Genomic DNA, 26,310 nt, shown 5'->3' on the forward strand with positions numbered 1-26,310 from the left:
AATCTTGCATATTTAGTCCATTTCTTACTATATGAATTACACCGAGCAACATGTTTTGTGAGCTTTATGTGGACTATTTCTGAGCCATGTTGTACGGATGTTTTGTAATCTAAATTTTCTGTTGTTCTGAAAAGAATACTTTAGGGGATTTCTATTGAAATCGTTGAAATCAGCTGTTATAATGCTCTAAATTATTGAACATACGGAATATTATGTTGAGGAAACTAATAAACATATGAGTTTAAATTTGGCGCGCATCCGATGAGGGGTGGGAAAGATGGTGAATAAGAATGGTGAAAAGAGAAAAGTGGTGAAAATGAAACATTTTGCGGGAAAATATCAGATTGAAGACAAAGCGAACATAGGCAAAATTAAGGGACTTATCACACCTAAGTTCTAACGTCTTGAATCATTCTAAGTTCTAAATGAGAAAGATAGATTCTTGCTCATTCTTTTCCGTGTAAAATATTCAAGATTAACCTGCTGGCCGCCAAGACCTTGGAGCTTCCTTAGAGCGCCAAGGTGGGGTCGTTGAACGACCCCAAAAAGGAAGTCGATTTTCTCATAAACTATAAAACCGGGAACTGTCGGGTCACTACCTTTAGACTCCTTATATAGTCCTCTTGCCCCTTGCATCACAAATTCGCCACCCGGAAACACGCAGAAGAAGATATTAGGGAAAAACATTTTTCACTCATTTTTCACACTTTCTTCGTGAGAAATTTGCCACGAAGTTGACCGCAACTGCTATTTTTTTTCACTACTTCCCCACATTCCCCTCACTTCCCGCACCGTGATAAATGGCAATATTTCTCGAATATTCTTTATTGTTTTGCACATTTATATGCTTCTAATTATGTTTTATGTTGTTTATGTTACTTATTCGCGATAATTCTGACACTGAGATGGTAAAGTGAGAAAGTAAACACAACCCTTCAACCCCCTTCAACCATATGATTTATGATGTGACTAACTTCATTCTAAGAAATTTTCCGCAGCATGGCCGTTACACCAATTTTTGAATTCCCTTCTTCTACATTTTCCTTAATAACTTTTCTTGTGGTGGACGGATTGAGCTGAAATTTTTACACAACCTCCTCAGATAACCAAGGAACTTATTTCCAAAAGATGGGAACGCTAACTTTTATATTTATTAAGTTATAGCACGAAATATAGGGCTGGGGTCGTTCAACGACCCCGCTTGGCGGCCTAGAGGTTAAGCGTTTACGCTGTAGTGGACTAACCTTGCAAAAAGATTCTTATTAGTCCTTTGTACATTTTATCTTATCTCAATTTAAGATTAAAGAAAAACTTTCTAAATCCAAGATTTTCTCTCAGAAAATCTCAGTTATTTTGTTGTTCAGTATTATTGAGTAAACAATTTAAATGTGAGGAACACGTGTCTCGTGCTGTTGATTTATATTCTTGACTTCTTTGACTTTTTGATTCGTTGTGAGTTTTCTTTTAGCTAAATGCATTTCATTGACGATGGTGCTCCATGCATATCTCTTGCAAAGCAAAGAGGTCTGACAAAGTGATTTTAAATGTGTGCCCACCGAGGCAAATCCCTCTCATTCATTTTCCATGTCAAGAAGATTTTATCCGGAAATTGATTTGGATTGAAATATTTGCCATTCTTCGCGTTTTTCTTTCCCCTTTTAATTTGGTTGTATATCGGATTGAAGAATTCTGCATACTCTACTTTTTTGGCATCATAGCTTTCACCTTCATTAGCTTTCATATTGAGGAGGATAAATTCTCCACTCTAACAAGTCAATAGACCCTTTGTTAGTGGAATTTTTCTGCTAATGATTTAAATTGTTTGTTGAGGTCTTTTTTGTTAACATGCGATTTAATTCAAAGTCGCGCCAAGTATTTGTAGTGAAAGTGATTTTTTGAATTAACGGATCACCTGTGTGAGTTTGCAGACTTTTAGGCGTTTTAGGGGCAACAACAAATGAAAATGAAAAGACGAACTTTTCCAGCGACCTTTCCACTTCGCTCATAATTTTTTTTTATTTATTATTTTTAATCACTTTTTGTATATAAAAAAAACTTACATAAAGTATTTATTTACAAGGAATTTATATTTTCTTAACTTAAGACATTTTGATGAGATTTAATGATCCAAATTAATTGTACTTTTTTTGTCGTCAAACAACACTCTCTCAGTGTTTTGTGCGTTCTTTTCAGTACCTATTAAAGTATTTTTTTAAGAGAGTGCAATGGAAAGATATTTTTTTGTCTTCAAGAAAAGTGATTGTATTGGATGGCACTGCTCTAGATTTTTTTTTCTCTAAACTTCTGCACATTGTACGTGCCGTTTTTATGTCTGCAAAATCTTTTTAATTAACCAAGTTAATTGCTATACAAAATGATGGTGAAAAAAAATGTTTTGAGAGGAAGAAATCCATGAAAGTGTATACATAGTATGGAAGAGAGATGGGAGGAGGGAATATCTCAGTATATTTGAGTGCAATTGTTGGTGATGATGCAATTAATTGAAAATATCATCAATCAGTTGCTTTGTAATGATTCGATGTGGTCGCGTTGGATTAACTTTGGGTGTTTGATAGAGGCGAGCATTGATGGCATAGAGGCGGGGTGAGAGATCACAGCGTACATTAAACCACCAGTCACATACGAAGACAGCTTGAGAGAATTGGGTTCCATTTGGGCAGAGGAAACTCGCTTGTCGTCCATCAATGTCACAGTAATGCCATCCTATTGAATGTTTTTGGGGAGGTAAATAAAATATATAATTAATATTCAATTATTTTCAATTGAAACATACCTATACTACAACAAAAAAATAAACTAAATTAAACTTAAATAGTATTCAGTCAGACATTGTAATGTAAATTGTTTTCGATGGGACCTTGGGCAATGTTTATTTAAAAGGCAGTAATTTGTGGAAAGCCTGTCAGATGTTTTGTGATATTTAGTGCATCTACTATATAATTTATTGTGTATCATGTACCTTTACATATTTGATGAACGCTCAAGTTATGCTATTGAGAGGATAAATCTCATGCTATCAGACTCTTTAATGAAATGTTCAATGATTTACCAGTGATTAATGGCAATTTACTATTTGAAAAAAAAAAATAGGGCGTCGTTTTTTCCTTAAAATTAGATTTTTCATTAATTTTCTTACTTTGTGTTGAAGGGAAATGTATAATTTTTCCCTGTTTCAAAGCTTTCTAAATGTATGGAAGGAAAGTTCTTATTCTCTTCTTAATGAACTGAAGTGTTTGTCTTTTAATTTCCTAATAAATATTTTATCTTTAAATCGATTTTATACATTTTAAATATCAATTCCAAGTAAGTGTCCTTTTCACACCTTACAATAAATCACAGTCTGTAATAAACACAATTCCTAGAAGATTTGCAGCAGTAGTAGAAATGATTTTATTTATCAATAATTAATTTGAATAAGCCTTAAATAGAAGGATGTAATAAACGCCTGTAAAAGTATTAACACTTCGCACCTTTTCAATTAAAACTTTCCAGATTAATGGACGAATTTTTAGTTCTAATCGTTTTACAAAATCAGATAAAGTTTTTATAAAACTATTTGAAATGTGGGAGGAAAACCCAATTAAGACCTGTGTTGTGTCCAATCTTTTTAGCTGTGTTTTAAATTCTGATTATGTACTTTATTCTTTAATTAATTAACAATTATGTTAGTTAATATTCTTATTTATTTTATATCGCTAGAACTTTGACTTGAGCTAAAATATTATTATTTGAGATTGTGAAGACTTCCATAAACATTGGTATCCGCCCTTATTGACTAAAAGACTATTGAATTATTATATATTTTTTCTGATATTGAAAGCTTCCTTTGGTACAAAACTTTGCATTCATTTTCTTTTTTAATTAATTCGTTTTGCTAACTTTAACTTTTTAAAATTCTTAATGTAACGTTTCTGGATAAAATTTTATACAACAAACATTTCAACAATAAACTCGCCTCTTTGCTACTTCTTTATAGTTTAAAATTCTGCATAAAGAATGTTATGCACGAGGCATAGTGTAAGTCCCCCGCATGTAACCAAAATTGGCTTTTAAATTATTGTAGGGGATCATTAAAGATTCAAAATAAGCGTGGTCATTTCCCGGAAAAGCGCTGGGAAACCTACGAATTTTCCGGTTTTTGGTGTAACCTATATTGATTTATTTCTCAATTTCTATCAATTGTAGAATATTGCGATTGGTGTCAAATGAAAGCTATATCAATGCTTAATATTATATATTAAAACCATTTTCCAAAATGCACAAGAAGGTGAAAATTCGGAAAGATTTTCCGAACACGCATTTTTCTTTCGCCTCCCATTTCCACAATATTGCATGGGACCACCTGGAACATCCCTCATTTTGTAGCTTTTTTAATCCCCTTTCATTTGGTATAGCACTTGCTGGGGAAATCTGCTGGGAAAACTGTTTTTTTTTTTTTAGTGATTTTCAATGTTGGAAAAACTCACTATTCGAAGGCTGCAATGTTATACCGGAGCTCACACCGACTTAGCCGATTTAACAATGCAGCCCTCGTATTGCCATCTCATCAATATTGCATTAGTTAGAAAGAGACAACACGATTCCTCTTGAAGCTTTCAAAGCTAAGCTAAGCTGCTGGGAAAACTGTTTTTTTTTTTTAGTGATTTTCAATGTTGGAAAAACTCACTATTCGAGGGCTGCAATGTTATACAATGTCATAACATTGTATAACATTGTATAACATTGTATTGCATTGTTAAATCGGCTAAGTCGGTGTGAGCTCCGGTATAACATTGCAGCCTTCGAATAGTGAGTTTTTCCAACATTGAAAATCACTAAAAAAAAAAAAAAAACAGTTTTCTCAGCAGATTTCCCCAGCAAGTGCTATACCAAATGAAAGGGGATTAAAAAAGCTACAAAATGAGGGATGTTCCAGGTGGTCCCATGCAATATTTTGGAAATGGGAGGCGAAAAAAAAATGCGTGTTCGGAAAATCTTTCCGAATTTTCACCTTCTTGTGCATTTTGGAAAATGGTTTTAATATATAATATTAAGCATTGATATAGCTTTCATTTGACACCAATCGCAATATTCTACAATTGATAGAAATTGAGAAATAAATCAATATAGGTTACACCAAAAACCGGAAAATTCGTAGGTTTCCCAGCGCTTTTCCGGGAAATGACCACGCTTATTTTGAATCTTTAATGATCCCCTACAATAATTTAAAAGCCAATTTTGGTTACATGCGGGGGACTTACACTATGCCTCGTGCATAACATTCTTTGCAAAAAAAATGAAGCAATTCTGACATTAGCAGATAAACTTAGCCGCTGAACGTTTGAAAAGCAAAAGAACTTTTCACAAAACTATCGACATATATTTTTCTTTGATGCACGAAATACCACAAAGTCTGCATAGAATAGAGGTTGTGTGTGGAAGAGATGAACAAAGGTGAGATTAATTGCAAGTGTCGAACGGATGAGGCGGTGTGTAGCGCAAAAAGTATTCACCTTGACATCTTGTATCCATATCGGCGAAGAAGCCCGGATATGGTTGATCGTCGCAGTAGAAGTTCGTGTAGGGGATTGCCGAGAGGATGGGATAGTCAGTGCCAGGGCGACCTGAAATATGTTAATAAAACATTAACCTATTGATTTCTTTTATGGTTGATTGAATTGAGATGTTTGGAAGTAAAGAGGGAGTTATTAAGCTCACCAGGAATGGATCTTCCAAGTTCAAGGTATTCCCGAACTGATGGCGATAGGAAACCAATTGGGATGTCTACAGGTTGTGGTTCTTCGCGTAGTTCATCGAGATTTTGCTTAGGTTCAGGTCGAAAGTCCTGGATCGATGGTGCTCGGGGGCGTTTAGCTCTCTTCGATCTCACTGACTCCTTTGAATCTGTGTAAGCAAAGAGTTCATTAGATATACAATGTTTTATATACAACAATCATGTTCATCTAATTAGCATTCTAACTCGATTTCACTTTTATTATTATTTTTAGTTTAATACAATTAATTGTGCGGTGTGTATAGCCATGAAAATGTTGATCTAGTGATTTTGTTAGATGTTCTCCTTGACGTCTTAGCATTTTCAATACACATTTCATGTCTCAACTTAAGAATTCTTCTGACCTTCTCATCATCTTCATCGTATTTAATGTGGTGGAGGTGGAAAATCTTGCAGCATAACCAGGAGTTTAACTCTTTAAACACTCACCGCCAATAATAATAAAAAAATTGGTGATGGTTTATAATGGGGTGTAATAAATGTGTGGACACCGGAATTGACGCACAGAAGAGACCTTTAACATTTTGCGTGTATGTGCAAGATTATTAAGTGAGGAAGATTCAGCGAATGAGATAACCGCATACAAAATGAATTAATTAACCATCATAGTGTTTTTGCGCAAAGAATTTTCTTCGGTTGAATGCCTCCCAGAGGGTCGCAGCTATAATGCTATATTATACATTTAGTTTTAGTCAATTGAATTCCTATGTTATTTAATTTAATTAATTTCAATTCAAAAACATATAATTAAAAGGGAGTTTAGGTGATTTCAGAAATATGTCATTTTATGATTTATGTAGTAAAATAAAATTTGACGGACTCGTGAAAATGGAAAACATGTGTAGTAAATTGGAATACAAGTAATAAAATTTTGCTAAAGTGCCATCTGAAATTATGTAAAGTGCGTTCATGTTACACAATACAGACCTTCACTATGCGTGACATTAAACCACAATAGTCATAGTAGTGTAACACCACAAATCTGTCGCCGCATAAGAAGCCAAACTATCGTAAAGGGTACAAGTGTAATAAAAGTATAGTTTTTACGGTAACTATTCTCGGTAAATTAAGAAGCACTTTTTTTTAAAAACTCATGTCACGCTATCGTATTGAGTTTTATTGATTTGAAATGTCCAAAGGGGCCATTTACAATAAACATTCAAGTTGAAAAAAAAGTGAGTAATACACAGTGAAACGTCGAAACATTTATTAAGTGAATCAATTTACACTCATGTTCTGTGGTGTGGGATCATTTACAACGGTCGTTGATATGGTGCCTCGAGGTGGTGCGGAAGATTATGAAATTCAATTAGCAAATCATTGCTATATACATTGATGGTTAAAACACCTCCCGGTATTGTATTAATGCAATAAATTTATCAAAACTTGTCCACCAAATTGACATTGGTACTGATGATTTAATTACTTTTGGTATCTTCTTACATGATGTGACATAAATAATTCATAAATCAATATTATTCACAGCATTCAATGCGGCGGCAATATAGTGATGAGCGAGTGAAAATGCAATATACAAGTTCCGATGATACCACACGGTAATAATTCGGGTATAGAAAATATACTATGACTGAGTGAAGGTACATATATTGAGGGTGGGATGTATTGGGAAATGTATTGCACCGCGCGATGCATCAATTGAATTAATTGTCAAAGGATTCTGGCATTGCTGAACGAATTGATGTAATTGCAAATGAGATTGATTTTGCAATTCAATTTATTGTAGAACGATTTAGTGGAAAAGAATCACATTTCACGCCTAGTTTATTACCATCAAACCATTTTAAATTGGTAATATTGATTTGTGTATGTCTTGTTTGATTTATTGGGACGTCCTACAACTTTTGCAATCTTTTTATTTATTTACAAATAACTCCATTTCAATTTTAGAGATTAAAAAAAACCATTAGTATGAGTTTTATGAGCCACAATAATTATACATCCAGTTTTGATGGGAACTCTGTTTCGTTTTTTGCATTAGGATTTTGTGTAGAAAAGTTGAATTTATATCATTCATATACATTCGAATAGGAATTAAGATAAATTAATTGCCTACGTCATAGATATATAACTGTCATTAGACTACATTATGCTGAGAAGAGTTTTTATCTGTTTATCAATCTTTGAAGCTTTTCCCAAAATTTGCTTCCACTATTTTGCAAATTTTCAATGCAAATCTCTGAGCTGTAACTACTTTTAATTTCTAATTTATTTTAAGGCATTGAAAAAGTTTAGCTGTAGTCATAGAGGTACATTCTGTCAAAAATATTTAATTTTTTTACAACTGAAAGCTTATTGTAAGATTTTGACGTTTGATCTCCTTTAATCATTTTATTATCGTTCCATTAAAAAAATCAAAGGATTTCTATTTTTGAAAACAGTCAGAGAGATCTTTAAAACTTTAAAGAACTGTGTAAAATTAATGTTCCATTAAAAATATGATTAAGGAAAGAAAGAAACTGTCAAAATCTGACAAACTGACAAATTGTAAGAAAAGAAAAGATTTTTAACAGAATCTAACACTTTTTTAGAAAAAAAATTCTGGGAAATTAACGAATTTTCCTGAGTTTCTTTTTGTGGAAAATCAAAGCTCAAAACAGAATTCTCTTATGATTATTAATTGATAATAAATAGTTCTTCCAAAGCTTTTCCAGAAATTGATCACAATTTTCTTGGGTCTTTGACAATACCTTAAAATAATTTAAAAACGAAAATCGTTTGCAGCATTGGAACTAACTCCATAAAAGTATTGCACTTAATCGCGCAAAAAATGGACAGAAGTTATTTGAATGACTACTAAAAATACTCAATATGTTGCTGAATAATCAAAAATGTTGACCACCCAAGAGATTAAATGTTACAACCCCCCAACATGGTATGGTGCGTAATTAGCATGCTTTTAATCACTGCACCATGGGGGCAAGCCACCCAGGTTCTTCAAGGAAACTCTATACTGCAAGTCTTATTATTAGGTAATGTTAACTTGTTTATCAAATACATAAAATGGCATTTAACCAAGATGGTTTTCTTCAAAAACTTTATTGAATTATTGCACTAAACATGTTTCTTTTATTGAATGTAATCATATGGGATTGATTGTAAACTAATATGTAGTATACCTCCTATAATACATAAAATCAATCGAAAGTTGTGTACGCATCTCTTGAAAAAACCTCTCACCACAAGAGAGACAAATTCACATATAGAATTTAGCACAACATACATTGCAATCAAGTAAAGTCTTCTTATTTTTTTTAATCTCGTTTCTTCTTGAAAAGCTCTCAACAACCAACTGATGAGTGATATACATACATGTTGTAATGGTATAAAACAACATGCTGGAGATGCTTTTAAAATTATACATAGTTTGAAATGGAATTCAATAAATTTGTAATTATCTACCTTTCAATTAATTCGAAATGGTGTTAAATTATTTTACAACACAATTCCTCAAGTGTGCACTCACGTGTTCCCTTTTTACCAATTGAGATTGACATGTGCTGTGAGATGAAGGAATTGTATATTACACATAGTATAGTATATAAACCATAGTTTAACAAAATGAATGAAGACTATTTTAATGTATTATACCAACCAGTATTATGAATGTGAAACATGATAACTTTTTGACTACACCTGAGAGTCAACAACAATAAATTGAGTCGAAATTTAATTTGTACCAAGATTATGTATGAATCTTTTTGTATTTGGGGCAACAGTGTTGTGTTTTTGTTGTGTGCCTTTTTAGAATGAGTTAAATTTATAATGCTTGAAAATGTATGGTAGGGGGAGGCGGGGGCAAAAGACATGATCTCAATTTTTGCGCTCGTGACTTCCAAAGCCACCCATATTAGATTGAAGGCATATTGTACACACATAAAATGCTCATACAGATGGGAGCAATGAAAAATGTTGAAATGTATCATTATAATCGAATTCACGCGATATTGTACATGCGGTATTAAATATTAAAAAATTGCCTCGCAATTATCACCTTCTTCCAATGGATGGAAGTACATAATACGGCGGAGTGTGAAGTATATGACATATGCGAATAAATCTCGACAAGGCGCACACTTTTTTTTTGCACATCACCGCCACAGACCATTTTTAAAGGTGTCTGGGTCTATACGGTGTGTTACCTATCGAGAGATCTAAATGCAATATGGGAACAGAAGGAGAGGTGAAAATTGAAAATAAGTAGTGTATTAGTAGGGTATATATTTCAAGAGGTGTGTGCTATAAGCAATAAAATATCCATTCATTAGGGTATCTTGATTTTTTGTTTCATTCTTTCTTTCTCACCGTATTTTCTCAAATGGACAATATTTAAAAAGATAAATCTGATTTCGTGTGAATAATCTCATGAAATAGATCTCTAATGATTCTATTTATCTCTCACACATAGAGTCTATGTGCTCCCCAAGAGTGCTATTTCCTTTGCAATTAATATCACGAAAAGCCACCGCAATTCCACCAATTGCAATATATTTTTTTTTGCAAATTATGCTACAGAATATGAGACCACGGGAGGTGGTGATTGACATGGACAAAAAAGAGGTGTAATTGAAATTGATTTTCTGTATTAATTGAGGCTTAAATTAAACGCATTTTTTTGGTTGGACAATTATTACGAGAGAGAGAGAGAGGTTTCTGTGCATGAGCCCAGTGGGTTGGTGGTAAATAAATGTAATCCCAAGAGTGACAAGTGTAATTAAAATCACATTTTCTGATGAGAGAAGCTCAAAGTTAAAAAAAAATATATTGAAAACCTGTAAATTAAACTGAGCTATTGCAACTATGCATAGTTGACAGTTATGGGGAAAGTGTCAGGATAATATTGTGTCATAAATGTGACAGTTACTTTATTTGACATGTGTCAAATTTGATGTTTTTCATTACCTATTTAACTATTAACTATTTTAATAGAAGTGAACTTCTTTAATTAAAAACTAAACTAGTTTTTTTTAGAATAGAAGATAAAATTAATGAAAAAATTGTAAAATGTCAGTTAGATTTGACAGAAAAATTTGTAATGTCATTTATCAACTGTCAAATTAATTGTCAATCTTTAAAATTAAATTCTAAGGCAATCATACTCAAATAATAACCCATCAGATGCTTCCATCTTTCGTATCTACCTTATAAGTTCGTGGTTGTAGGTACGAAAGCGACTTAAATAGTCGATAAAATTAGATAAAATTCATAATATGGATACGAGTGTGCTATAAAAATTTTAACATTTTTCATTTACTAAAAGTTATGAGTCAATTTCCTTGCACGTGGAATTAAATTGCAAATATTTGAAATGTAATCAAATTGTTTAAAATAAATTTTCCACAACCTATCTGGCATTCATTAATGGTCAACAATTAAAATGTCGTGCAATAAATTGTTCAGAGTGAAATTTTAAATTTACTTTAATTCCATTTTATTTATTTATATATTTTTTTTTTTTAACTCAATTCGGGTGTGAGCATTTTTTTTGTACGTTCATCGCGAAATTCAACCTACTGTCGCGGATGAATTGTGTGTGTGGTGAGTTCACAAAAGAGATGGTTTAAATTCCATGAGATTGTTCAATGAGTTGTTCTTTTTTTCTACTGTCCTTCCACCGCACTGGCTGTTTTTTTTAAACCTTCAATTTATGGTAATCGTGCAAGTACTGTGTGGAAAATGATGAAATGTCTGAGAATTTATGATTAGTGATCATCTTTTTGTCATGTACATTTTCTTGTCTTCCTCCTTCTTCAAAATGCATTTCAAAACTCCCCATCACCATCAATTAGTCCACAAGTCGTGGTTTCCAATGAGTTGTGTGTGCGCGGGATTAATGGATTTTAAATATTTGATCTCTTTGATCGATAAATTGTTTAAATTAAATTGAGAACAAGAGGGGCATTTGACATACAGAAAAAAATATTGTGGTGCATTATATGTGAAGGCATTAATATGGGAGTGGGAAAAAGGCTCGGAAAATATATGACCAAGGGGGGGAAAAAAGGCTATACGAGGAGAGTGGAATATACTAGACCTAAAGTAGTAGTAAAAAAAATGCCGTACGCCACTTGGTTTGCAATTATTGCGTCCAATTTCTTCACTTTTATTCATGTGATACAGCCGTACAACACATAAAAGAGGCAAGATCGCAAAGCTCCATCGATGACATGGGAAATGTGTTGTTGTCCGCGACTGCTGGCGCGATCACGAATTTGGAGCAATGTTAGAGTGAGAATGGTAAAGTCCATGTGCAATTTCATATCCAAGCACACACCTCTATTTTTGAGGGATTTATATGGAGCGCGCGCGCCATAGATCGCGGTGGGTTCAAATAATAAGAGGTGGCGTGGCCCCTGTAGAGAAAGAATCTCTTGTGAGATGTACACTCAGAGAAAAATATTTCTCTTCAGATAACCACGGAAATTTTGAATGTTTTTTTAAGGATTGATTTTAATCTCTAAATATCTATTAGGGATTGCTCTTATGTCAGGAAGAGCTGGCTGTTTTTGCTTAATTTTTATAATCTTTTTACTAGAAGACAAATAGTATCTTCTTCTTGAAAAAAAAGCACAAAGCGCCCTCTATCATTCCTGCAACTATACAATCTAATTCTTTCCATTTTTTGCAGTAAAATTTTCTTATAACTTTGACTTTATTTCATATGATAGAGTTGTTTATTGCATCTGTCAAACGTGACAGTGATAATGTCACATTTGACAGAACAAAGTAACATTTTGGCATTGTGGTAAATTTTACCATCAATTCAATAGAACATTTTTTTTTTCAATGTATATAATACACAAAATAATAATAAAAAGACTGTAATGCGGCATCAAATCTTATGTACAAAAGATCAGAGCCGGCAGGAAAGAGCAAGATTGATCTCACCTCCTTCGTCACAGTTAACAAACCATTGTAGCATTATTGCGAAATCCCAATCAATGATTTATATCAATTATTTTTGTACTTTATGTGTGCATATTGTTGTGTATATTTTCTAGCAGCAACTGTCTCACATTGTTACTTTTATTTATTCTGTCGCACTCATTCACTCCTTCTTTTGTGGGTTTATGCTCCCAAAAGCAAAATATGTACTATTAAACAACAATGCACGATGGTATATGGATATATATTTAAATTTTTGTAGTAATAATGCAGGAAGAATTAGAAATTATGCAAATATAATTTGTTATTTTCTTTCGTGAGATTTTACAACCGTGTTTTATGGTCGCTAAAAAGTTGTCTACATACCAGCAAGATATTCAGCTATTTTAATGGAAATTTCTTTAATGGATCCCCAATAAAAATAGTTCCCCATTTGGAAACCTTGAAATTTAACTTGGGGAAGTTTTGGCAATGCTATTGGCAAATTTTGATTGATTCTCCTTTTAGTTTTTAATATGGAAGATGTTGGTGATGGTAAGAAAAAAAAAAGATTGGAATCACGCATGAAAAGATTGTTTTTGCAGACAACCTCCCAAATTGGCGTCTTATAATTTATTGGAGCTCATTAAGATGGAAATAATGATGATTTTTTTCTTGCAATATCTTACTCTGTCACATTCAATTTTTGCTGAATTATTAGTATCTGGAACTTGATTTAGCATTCCGTTCGCATTTTGCATTGATTATGCAGGGGAATTGGTGTTTGACTATTTAATCCCTTGTTGGGTATTTTCGATTGCAAAAGAACCCCTTTCGACGATGGAATTTGGTAGCATGCAAAATTGTGCCTGTGCCTATGAGAATCAGTGTGTAATACATATTTAAACACACTACAGGCAAGGAAATTAGGGTCTCCTTAAAAATTAATGAGAAATTTAATTATTTTGAAAGTCTAAGACAATCATAAGGTTGTTATGAGCAGTTTGTTGGACTCGTGAAAGAATTTATGGAATTCATAAAATTCTTAAATCATTTTTAATCTGATTCTTGTCCAGGCTGTTATTAAATTATCACAACGATTGCTTCTTTGTAATTGGCTTTGCCAACATATTTTCCACAAACAGTACAAAATAGTAATTGTGCAAGTAATTGATTAAGGGGCTAATAATTATTAAAATAAAAATTCCCAAATATTTTACTTTAAAATTTGAAATTTAAAAAAAAATCTTTTTAGACACTGAATACTAGGTTCTATCATCTTGATTACGTTCTAAGTCATTCCAAGCTAACGATTGAAAATTACTTCCTTTTTAAACTAAATATGTTAAAAATAAATTCTCTAACTTTAGTTGATCCGATTAACCTCTGAAGACAGTCTACAGATTTATAAGTCATCAATAAAAGTTTCGCATAGTAGCCCCTCTTGATCTAGATTAATTATATTCCACGACCCTATAATTAGTTGGGGGAGTGTACCTGGTACATACATATTGGCGAAGGAGCATAAATTTGTGAGTGGGCTGAGAGGTTTTGTTGTGCTTTATAGTTAGACGTACTCTATTGCCTCGGAGGCTTCTGAAAGTATGATTTTGTACTCGATGCGGTGTGTGTCTCATTCTTGAAACTCTCTAGAGGGGGCCCCCTTAATGTTTTGCCGTCAAAAAAAGACCATATGCATATGAAATTTGAAAATATTATCTACAATAGCGTGTGTGTGCTGCATAAAGTCTAAAATAACAATGAGATTTTCTTCAAATGGTGTGCGTTGAGGTGATCGTACAACTTTTTCCCTATGCTGATCACCCAATTTTATCTTCTGTTGTATATTAGCAATTTAACTCACCATATGCCGCACAAATTTAATTGATCGTGCAATTTGTGGTGTCTTGGTGGGTCTCAAGGAGAACATACATACTTTCCTGTCCCTCTTATTTTTGGGGTCTCCTTTAGTAAGGCATTTAAGCTATTTGTACATCTTACACTGTACCACACCCACGTAATATAGTGTACACATACAAGTAACATTTTACGTGCAGCATAAGCAATTTATATACAACGACTATTTCTTTTTTTATTCGGAAATCCCATTAAAAACAAAAAAATCTGCATGGAAAATTGCATTATTATGAATGTTTTTTGTTTTGTTAAATTCTTGGCGTTGTCACTGTTTTCTTCTCGATTTAATGTCCCTCTTCTTTTAGTCTCCTATTGGTAAGAGACATAAGACATGCCCAAAGTGCAAGACAATAGACAGTTTTCATTGAGTGAAACAACAATAGAGGCCAAAAGAGAGGTGCAGGTTAAATTAAAATGCAATATATTGGTCGACAAAAAAAATCAACTGCAAAATATCGCAAATAAAAAAATTCATCTTCACTCTCACGCTGTTATTCAAGAGTATGGAAGTACACAAAAAAATGTCAACCATTGTTGATATTTTGTAAATAAAATTAAAAATGCATTAAGATTTTTTTGAAGTCAAGGTCTGCAATTTTTGTTAATTCTCGCATATACATATGATGTCACCCACAAAGCAACTCCCAAGTTTTTCACTTAATGTCTGTGCATGATGTAATTGTTTGAGAGAGAGACGGTGTGTCTATGAAATATTAATCATATTTTTTATCTCACACCGTGTACTTCCAGAGTGTGCGACAGAAATTTAGAGAAAAAAAATATCTGTAGAATGAAACAATTAATTTATGTGTGAGATTAGAATGGGAAAAATATGATAAAAAGCCGTAAAATGCATAGCTTTTATTTAAATAATTTATTGATATCATAAGTGCTTTAAAATTGTGTTTTTAACCTCAATAGGATGCAATGAAAAGATACTTTGAGTCTCTATATTGTATATAAATAGCTAAATGGGCATGAAAATTCCATGTTAGATATGAAATATTTGTTATGTTCAAAATACTTTTAATTGAAACTAAATAATGAAGATTTCGGTACATTTTCTCATGACTTAATAATATTTTCTTTATAAAATTCCACCTCATTCACCAACGGAACTGGATATTCTTTTAAGTGAAATCATATCATCAGCCAACAAGCGGCTTTATTGCATTTTTTTTATCTTCGATAAATCCATCGCATGCAATAAGTACAAATAAGTAATTTATCTCACAGCGATGTAGAGTGTGAGAGCTCGACGATTAAAAAAAAATAGTGAGACAAGTTACGTTTTTTTTTATTCCTCATTGAGTGAATTGAGAGATGACTGTTTGTGGAAATGATGTGATATTAAGTAATTTATTTAATACCATACACATAATACGGGGCGACGCTTTCCTTGATCGTCATGATATGATTTTATATTCAATAACATTTAGCAACAGAGAGTGAGCTTGAGCGTTTAAGGCTGAAGTCACGATTGATAAATTAATTTAAGTGTGAGTGATCGAGTATGCCTGAATACTAATATGAGACGACGAAGCAGAATTTTTCTTGGCAACACGAAAAATATATAGCTCAATGCAGGAAAGGCAGACACTAAAGTATTATTTTGCTTGAAGCGAGAGCTTTTAGGGGGAGATAGTCGTAAATCATTTTGTGTGAATATATATGGCAAAATATTTATAAAGATTTTGATTAAAATTTCAACAAGGAAATAAAAAATTCAAATGCCTTTTAAAATGGAATCAAAAAATTTAAATTTTCAAATTAATCCTCGATTTATGTCATCAATTTTCTGATGGTCACCTGGTTGGGTTAAAATGGGTTACGTAGGGGTTTTAGATAAGTTCTAAATATGATCTTTCTTGGTAAGATGATCTAAAAGAATTTTCAAAATAAATTTTAGTCATTTTGCGCACCGAAGAGGTCATTGCAAATACTGAGAAAAGCAGGTTCGTTGCCCAACTTGGTTAGAAACTTTTATATTTTCTTTCCCGGCCTTGAAAGGTTAGAATGTAAATATTATTCTTAAAAGTTCTAAATGTCCTAGATTTTGATAATTCTTTCAATCTGCAAAACAATCAATCATTGCTGATTACTAGCTAACTAACTAAAATCTCTCAGTAAAAGGAAAGAATTTATCTGGGTTAACGTCCTAACACTTTCAGTTTCTTTTTCGAAACAAAAGACTTCAATACTCCACCATTATAGTATAATTTCCAATTTATTATCAAATAAACCTCATTTCTGAAACAATTTAATTCGACATTTTGTGAATAAATTTGATTTCAAACACTGATTGACAAGTCAAACGTAAACGCCTAAAAGATGCCAAATGAAGCCTAAGAAATTCAACTATACTATACTAAACTGTTGATTTTAAAATGAAAGATTTCAATCTTTTTTGTGCTTCCTTATTGGATTTGAATAGACTATAATATTGCTTTCTTATTGACAGAATAATTTTCACATAATCAAAAGAAAACGGCGAAATGGTCTTGAATGAGAAGCAATTAAAGTTCCTCCGTAGTTGAATTAACTATCTAAATATCACACACAGACACACCATAATCTAAAAAGGAATCTTTATGCTCTATGATTCTCAAAATTATGCAATGAAAAAGACAATTCATTATATTTCTCACCTAAGTGGTTGTTTTCTTAAAGAAATTTCTCTCTTATGTAGTGCGGTGTGTTACTTAAATGTGCAAGGAGATCTTCTTTCATCCTGTCTGCGCATTTTACATAATAAAATATATTAGTGTTGTGATTGATTAATTTATTCAAATTCCAATACATGAGCTTATTTATTCGATATAATTGCAATTATTAAGTCACATTTTTAACAGTTTTTTGGGACATTTAAAATTGTGTGATAGACATGGAAATTACTTGTTGTCTCAGTTTATTTCGCCTTCCGTGTCACTTTAGTGGCTTAGAAGAGAGGAGGTGCATTCAGTGGTAAGCTGAAGACATCCTAAATTACATGTCTTGTATATTATTCGATATTTCATTCAATATTTCATCTTTCAGCTGTCCATGGTAATTTTATTATACATATGCATATATAGAGTATGGGTTGGAAAGTTTTCCCATATTGTGCTTTGTTTTGCTTAAAAGCATCGTCTTTAATGTTACATAGGAGAAGTGTTGTTGTACTTCAACAAAATAAAACGACTAATGACAGTGTTGACGATTTCAACCTTGCGCCAGCCACACTTTTTTCCACTCTTTGAGGTGATTGAGTATGAAGAATTACATTACCTATATATGAAATGTATGCTGTATATGCGGATAGATCACAAAAATAGGTAGTATTTTAAATACAACACACATCAATGTAAAAATTTAAAAGACGTTTAATTTGAGTCACCTTGGTTGGATCTCTCTAAAGGTTTATGCAAAGAAAGAGAGAAAGAGAAAAAAAATTATACGCGCGGGATATGCATTAGGAGTGGAAACAAAAGGCTTTGGGCTGTAAATTTGATTGAAAAGTGCAAAAAAAGGAAAATTAGATTAATGATTTTTGGATGAAAATGTGGAACGAGGATGGATTAATGGGTTATACTACTGGTTGATGTGCCCTTCCTTTGTTTTTTTTTCTCAAGGAGTCACCTTTTGGGAGAAAGTGATCTCTTATATGTACGTATAGGTACCTAACTAAATTGTAGAGTGCGAGTGACGCTGAATAATCTTGAGTTTTTTATCGTTTAGTACATTGTGTTGTCATTAGGTTGACTCGTGGTCTATTACGTGATTCCAAATGCCGGGAGTTACTAACATCATACAATCAGCAACATATAACACACTCACAAGGGATCAATAAATAATGCAGAACAGCGAGAATGTGAGAATTTGAGTAAATTGGAGGGTAATTTAGTGAAAACCAGTGAATTACATTGTAAACACTCTCGTTAGTCATTTTGAAGAGAAATAAAAATTGAGAGACTTTAAAGTGGAAAAAGGGGCTTTCAAATCAACTCTTTGAACAACAACAAAAAGTACTCTCTATACCAAAACCATCATGGTTAAATTTAATACAAACTTTAGCATTACGAGATGACTTGAAAATTCATCTGACCTTTGACATCATGCAACCCACTGTGTTGCAATGTAAAATGGATTTTATACCGGACAACAAGTTTCCCTCAATGTCTTTCTTGGGCGTAGCTTTTTATTGAAGAAATTGTGAAAATTTTTCTGATTTCAATAAGACCCAACTACGCCTTTCAAAAGGCATTTCACGTGCAAGCATAGGTCTACATAAGTTCCCTATTTGTATATAGCAAGCTACACTTCTATGGTAGATGAGAAAAAAAAAATGCAAAGATAAATATATATAAACTGCAAAGATAAAAATTAAATATAGCATGGATGGAACAGTATAAAGCGAAAGAACGGTAAGTAAAACTTACGGGCTGTGATTCTTTCTTTGTCAGTGAAATGTGAAGATGGCTGAAAATTGGGGATGGGCAAATTTTGAGGAAGGCTTTCTCGCGTACCGAATCACAGCCAACGCGCAGATATTTTGTGAAATGCCTTAATCGTGGGCGTTGGCTGTGATTCGGTACGCGAGAAAGCCTTCCTCAAAATTTGCCCATCCCCAATTTTCAGCCATCTTCACATTTCACTGACAAAGAAAGAATCACAGCCCGTAAGTTTTACTTACCGTTCTTTCGCTTTATACTGTTCCATCCATGCTATATTTAATTTTTATCTTTGCAGTTTATATATATTTATCTTTGCATTTTTATATGTATATATAATGTATATATCTATACATTTATATATATATTTCACTTTACTTTTATATGTGTATATATAAAACGCCCCGCTTCGCGGGGCGTTAGTCATGCAACTCAAGATATGACATGTTAACTTTAAAACGCGATATCTCCGGAACGGCTACATAGATTTTCTTCATTTTTGGCATGGTGGTAGATATTATAGCCAACTATAACATATCAAAATATGAAGCAATTCTATAAAGCGGTGCTCGAGATATTCATCGAAAACTCATCGAAAATTTTGTTTTCGATTTTAGCGCCACTTGCGGTCATTTTTTGAACTTGCAATGTTCCGAGCAGTTGTAGGGCTCATTAATATCTTTCATTTGACCCCGGGTTGATCAAAATCGGTCAAGCCGTTCTCAAGTTATGGCCGATTTTCGATTAAAAATTGTGGCGGCCATATTGGCTAAACGGCTTGGCCGATTTTCAAAAATGAGGTATCGTTGGAAAGGTCTTGATGGCCCCTACAACATATAAAAATTTCAGATTTTTAGCTATTACAGGGGCTGAGATATAGGCAAAACAAAATTTTGAGGTTATTCAAAATGGCGGACGGAGGGGTGGGGGGTCGGATCTGACGTCATAATCGGATGTCTTCCACCCGATATATGAACTTTGCCGTTGACCGCAAGTCTCTATCTATTACCGTTCTCTTGTAATTTAGCAAAAGGTTCCGGCCGGCCGGACGGACGGCCGGACGGACCAATTTTTGGCGCATACGTTTTTTGGAATGTGGGGACCCTAATTCGTGCTCATCCCAAGTTTGAGCCCGATCTGACGACTTTGCATTTTGGAGTGTACACAGAAGCTGTGCTTCTTTCAAGAAAGAATCACAGCTAAAAAGACCATGGTGTGCTAGAGGTGAAATTTTTATTTATTAATGTTTTACTCTGAAGACGATTAAGTGTTTTTGGACACAAAGGGACAAAGCGATATGCAGAGATGTTGGCAAAATGAATTGAATTGTGCAAGAAAGATCGCACGGTTAGGGGAACAAACGATGTAACATAAAAATAAATTGCTCGATTCATGCTACTTTTTCATACACCACCACCTCTTAGCATGGAATGTTTCATCTTCTTCACTTAAATGATATAAATATTGTACATGAATAATGCACAGGGTGTTTCCACATCAAGTAGCTAATTTTATATTCGGAAGTTAAAAGAAGCGTGTCTGACAGTACAATCGCATTCACTTTATCTTCATTTTTTAATTCAAGACTTCGGTGGAACTTTAAAGGTTTTATTTTAGCCTTCAGTGAGTAAATTAAAGGTTTATTTTTAATGGAAATAAAACAAGGGTAATTTAAGATTTTCTTTTATCTATGACATACTGATTTTCAAGTTCACCCAATAATGTAGATTAGTAGCAAAAATACTTAACATTTGTGATTAAAGTGGTGTAAGAAAAATCTTCTGTGGCGTTGTTGTCACGTAAGGAACATAACCTCAAATTTAAATTTTAAATTTGATCTTAAATTTTAAATCGTTTAATTCGTTCATTAGACAATTAAAGTCCAAGTGAAAAAAAAATTATAAATTTTAATAGAAAATTGGATTAGGTTGGACCAAAAACTTATTTTAAGTCTTTGCATTATTTTTTCTTCTAAATAATTTATAGGTTTCGTCGAAATTATTGTCTTGGATTTGCAGATTTTAAACAGAAAAGAATAAGAAAATATTTAATTTACTGCTGACGTCTTACTGCTTTACTGTAATTTTAGTGAGTCCCCCCTAATATTTTTTTTTTCAAATAATGAATAAAATAAGTCATTGTACTCCACCGCCAGAATTTATCAAATCTCTTTCGCACACCTGTAAGAAATCTGTTTTCTTTCTTTCTCAAAATTCAAAATAAATATTGAACATTAATCATCAATTTTTCTGTCCTCAAAACTTCTAAAATATAGTGCAATATTGTTGCAGAAACCGCAAAATATGTAGTGTGTTGTGGTTTTTGTTATGACCAATCCAAAATGCTAATTGATATGAATTTTATGCAAAATATGTATTTATGTGTGTGTATATGTAGGTAGAGAAATATATTAAAATTCACACATTGATGGATTGTTAAATAATCCATCAATTTTGTATTCATATTGCAAAGAGTTTCGAATTCTACATAACATACAGTTGAACTAATAATATAATTTTCAACAAAACCACCCTGTATGTGGCATTTGGAACTGTCCGAATGTTTTTTTTTTTTTGGGAAGGAGTAATCTAAATAATGAGATTTTTATGCAAAAGTAACTTTGTATGAATCTCCTGGAGCGCGAAGAAAAGCATTAATAAGCTTTTTATGTGATTTTTTTTGCATTTCGGGGGAGAAGGGTAATTCTATATGTATGAGGCCAATCTTCGCGTGACAACTATATGTATATGAAGGAAGGTGTGTGCAATGTATAAATTACCTGTGGTCAGTACGCTGTATCCAAAGATGCACAGAGCAATTAGTGAAACACGGAAAATCATTATGAGTATAAATTGACTGCTGGCGAGAAGATTGTGTCACACACTGCAGATGGTTGGGGTGATTACGGTGATGAACTGGAGACAAATTGAGTTGCGATCTTCACTGATCTTGATGATGATAATTCTCCTTTCTCCACGTTATGATTTGTTAGTTGTTTTATCCAGATGGTTGGTGGGATCGTTTAATATTATTTTGTGTGAAATAAGTCACAGTTTTTCAACACACTCTACATAAAGAAATTTTCTACAAGGTAATCTTTGTGTCTAAGACAACATGGGGAAGGGATCTTCTTAAGGAAAGGAGGTTAATTTTGAAATGAGAGATCCATACTGCACCAAAAATGGTTCAGTTTAGTAAATCTCACTCAGCAGGAATGGAGGAAAAGTAAAAAACAAGAAGCTTCTTCACATGAAAAACAACACTAAACACAGAAATTAATCGCGCCAGTAAACTTTAACGTTTTACCAACAAAACTGTGTCACAGCTTGATTGAAGATGCAATATAATGTAATAGAAGTGAGCGTTGGGTGCGCGAGCTTTTCCAAAGACCAAGAGCGTCGTGTGTCTTTTGCCGCCGCCTTAGAGTGTACCTCACCTCACACTGGTTGATCTTACAGTATTGAAATTGCTTTTGGTCGCCTCTAAGCTCTCGTGTCTTCGCGGAGCAGCAGCCAGGGCAGTAAGCACATGTGAGAGGCACGAATTGGCAGCTCCTCTCTTTTTTTTTCATGTACATATTTACTTAATCTTCAAGCATAAGGTTTTACATTGAGATGGTGCGGGAGTGAAAGAGAGGTGTAAGACATGAGAGCACACCGTTGCACCCAGAGAGAATTTTGCAGTATGTTATGGCTCAGCTGGGTTAAGAAGAGAAGAAGAAAAAAAAAGCAATCTTGTGTACTTTTCGAGATCGAAAACATTTTTGTACAATAGAATTGGGGGTGGTGGGGAGGAGTGTGTGTGTGGAAAAAGAGGGGCATCCAAGGGGCTTGGACACTTTTCCACACACATTATGTACAACACAAATACAACATTTAGTAGGTATATGAAGTTTTATGGCTCGATCACGCCTAAACTGCAAGATCACAATATATATTGGAAATGCTATATACCTACATTTGAAGTAATTTGAAAAATCATTTGGAATTTCTTTGAGCATAAATTTTTGTGTTCATTTAAATGGCATTCTATTTCACCTTTGATTTAGAAGAATTTTAAAGTCTTGTTAAGAGAAAACATTTAGGGGAGACTATGTTGTCAGTTTGATGGATGTCTAAACAATCGTGACTCCAAAGTTCCATAATTTTTTTTCTCAAAAAACATATCCAAATTAGGGCGAACTATCTGTTTCAGAACGCGAGATATAAGAAAAAGTGGTTTGTGTCTTGACTTTACCATTTATTTTTAAATTATGAATTTAACACTGCAAGATTTATTATATTTATTGTAAAAAAAAAGACTTTTACTTTCTAGCTAATTAAATCAGTAATGAAATCTGAAGGTATTACGTGTAAATTCAGGTCTGTTTAGCATAGTTTGGGTGTGTGTCTTAGCTAAGCATTGTTATTCTATTCTTGAATTGTACAAAACAATCACTAGTTTCAAGTATTCTGTGCAAAAACATCTCTAAAATTGCATTTAACCTCCAATATAAAAGCAATCGTTGCACTCGCGTGCTTCCAGCTACTGTATACATAATATACGGAGTACAGTGTGGTGGACAGAAATTGAGGAGAGTCTCTGTGCAAAAGTTATATTGAAAAGGTGTGCAATGTGAGATGCAAGTAGTTATATACATACATAGTGATCAAAAGCACAAAATGCGAAAATGTTATCTCAGCGGTAAGTTAAGAGACTGTCGCGCTGAAAACATCTCGTTGTGCGATAATATTTGAAAGAGTGCGCGCTAAATGCTTCAGAAACTCTTGCAAGTCCTCTTTGGGATTGAAAATGATTAATAATCACAACACCATCAACGTCTCAATTCTGTCAAAATCTCCTTTTCATAGTGAGAGAGAGAAAAATGTTGATTTTCAGGAGAATTTTTGCGACTCATATCAACTTATATTGCACAAATGGCATATATAGTGGAGACACTAATTACTTGCTGTTAGTGATGAATTCCATTTGAAGTCGCGCCACATCCTCCATTTAGTTATGCATCTGGAACGATGTCTTTTTAATTAATCACACCTCAAAATATTCCTATTTCATTCTGCAGGTATATATGGTAGTCAATATGGAGAGTTTTCCATATTACATATGGCTTGGAAATGTGAAAAATCCACAGACACGATAAATTCGATTTTTCACCGCGATGACGAAGCTTTTGAAACTTTTGCCAAGCATTGCAAGATGATTAATTGTATTCCTCAATGGGGACAATTATCTTTCAAAAATTCCGCATTAAAATTATCCTATAAAGAAATGACGGGGAAGAGTAATTAAAATTGTATTTTGTCAGGTGTGCACTTACTTTAGAAACATCTTAAAATCTAATTACATTGACAAATTACACACTATGACGCCGTAAGGTAATCTATTTCATGATGATTTCTTTGCTTGAGTGAAATATTTCCAAGGAATGATAAAGAAATATCTCATTTTGTTTTGTCTTGTTTTTATTTGACTTTTGTATTTTATGTTAAGACATACAAAATTATGAATTTAGTCTAAGCTTTTTTATTTTAAATAAAATAAAGCAAAAAGCTGAAATTTACTGGAAATAATAAGTAAAATATTTTACTTACCTTCTTTACTCTTAAATTAAAATAAAAATTATTAAGATTAAGATAGCTGAAGTGATCAGCAAAAAGACATTTTAACAGAATATATCAGTTAATATAACCGATTTAATGAGCGAAAATTACAGAACTATTCAATGAAATGATAAAAAGTTTTTTGAAATGGTCATAATTGTCGAAATTCCGTTCAAATAACGGAATAAAACAGTTGTTATTCAGTGAAAAAATTTATCCAATTTAAATTGTTATAGAAACGGTTCTAACACAAAAATTGCTCTAAAAACCCGAAAAACATTGGTGGAATAAATAAAATAATAATGATTCGGTCAAAATATTTTTTTGTCAAAGTTCTTTCACCTATTGAATTATTCAAAATACTCTCTCATTGAATAAAATTGTCAATTATCTTCCATAAAATTTATTATTCAGTTTTTAACTGAAGTTTTTCTAACGGTGTATTCTGTTGTGAGTGAACATTTTTTGTCATACATTAAGAGCATTAAAATAACCAATAAAAATCATCGACGGAACATTTGCGGAAAAGTATTATTTTAGGGAATTTAGAGCTAGTAATTCTTTCCCCGAAAATCAGACATTTACATAATAATAAATATTCTTAACCTTTGGAATGCGGAGGCCTTGGTAGTTACGTAGAATGCGAAGGTGGGGTCGTTGAACGACCCCAAAAAGAAGGCCAATTTTCTCCCAAATTATACAACCTGGAGTTGTCGGGTTAGTGCCTATAGATTCCTTATATAGTCCTCTTGCCCCTTGCATCACAAATTCGCCACCCGGAAACACGCAGAAGAAGATATTAGGGAAAAACATTTTTCACTCATTTTTCACGCTTTCTTCGTGAGAAATTTGCCACGAAGTTGACCGCAACCACTATTTTTTTCACTATTTCCCCACATTCCCCTCACTTCCCGCACCGTGATAAATGGCAATATTTCTCGAATATTCTTTATTGTTTTGCACATTTATATGCTTTTAATTATGTTTTATGTTGTTTATGTCACTTATTCGCGATAATTCTGACACTGAGAAGGTAAAATGAAAAAGTAAACACAACCCTTCAACCCCCTTCAACCATATGATTTATGATGTGACTAACTTCATTCTAAAAAATTTTCCGCAGCATGGCCGTTACATCAATTTTTGAATTCCCTTCTTCTACATTTTCCTTAATAACTTTTCTTGTGGTAGTCGGATTGAGCTGAAATTTTTACACAACCTCCTCAGATAACCAAAGAACTTATTTCCAAAAGATGGGAATGGTATCTTTTATATTTATGGAGATATAACACGAAATATAGCGCTGGGGTCGTTCAACGACCCCGCTCCGCATTCCAAGGGTTAACAAGAATTTTAAACACCAACAATTTATCGTCAACAACAAAAATTTTTAGCAACAACATTTAAATGACTCTACACATGTATTAAGGAGTTGTAAGAAATTTATTGTTGAAAGCAAAACAATTATTTTGTTGGTGTCGAACAATATTATTCTATAGAATAACATTTATTTACTTACATAAACACCCAAAGTCTTTGTCAAAACAATAATTCCCCATATAGACAAGTCTGACAAAGACAAATAACTACAAGATCAATTTTAAGCATATGTTTCTACAACGAATTTTATTGAACTTTTATCACGTATTTTGATGGGCGTACTAATTTATTGGAAGCCAATTAAATT

General features: G+C 33.0%; 2 protein-coding genes across 3 annotated transcripts in view; one reads left to right on the forward strand and one right to left on the reverse strand.

Annotated features, from left to right (window-relative positions):
* LOC129787254 (RING finger protein 17) overlaps window positions 1-26,310 on the forward strand; it is a 97,170-nt gene that overhangs the window by 46,170 nt on the left and 24,690 nt on the right. The window lies entirely within an intron of this gene.
* LOC129787258 (uncharacterized) lies at window positions 1,975-22,485 on the reverse strand. 2 transcript variants are annotated; one of them, XM_055822701.1, is made up of 5 exons: window positions 22,330-22,467; window positions 21,803-22,090; window positions 5,719-5,904; window positions 5,514-5,624; window positions 1,975-2,724 (listed from the first exon to the last, which is right to left on the reverse strand). In XM_055822701.1, the coding sequence occupies exons 2-5, from the start codon at window positions 21,861-21,863 to the stop codon at window positions 2,498-2,500; spliced, it is 585 nt and encodes a 194-aa protein (XP_055678676.1). In that variant the 5' UTR covers window positions 21,864-22,090; window positions 22,330-22,467; the 3' UTR covers window positions 1,975-2,497. The 2 variants fall into 2 exon arrangements, with proteins under 2 accessions (XP_055678676.1, XP_055678675.1); XM_055822700.1 differs by having other exon boundaries at window positions 21,803-22,485.

This window comes from Lutzomyia longipalpis, chromosome 1, assembly GCF_024334085.1.
Source record: "Lutzomyia longipalpis isolate SR_M1_2022 chromosome 1, ASM2433408v1".
Classification (NCBI taxonomy): Eukaryota; Metazoa; Arthropoda; class Insecta; order Diptera; family Psychodidae; genus Lutzomyia; species Lutzomyia longipalpis.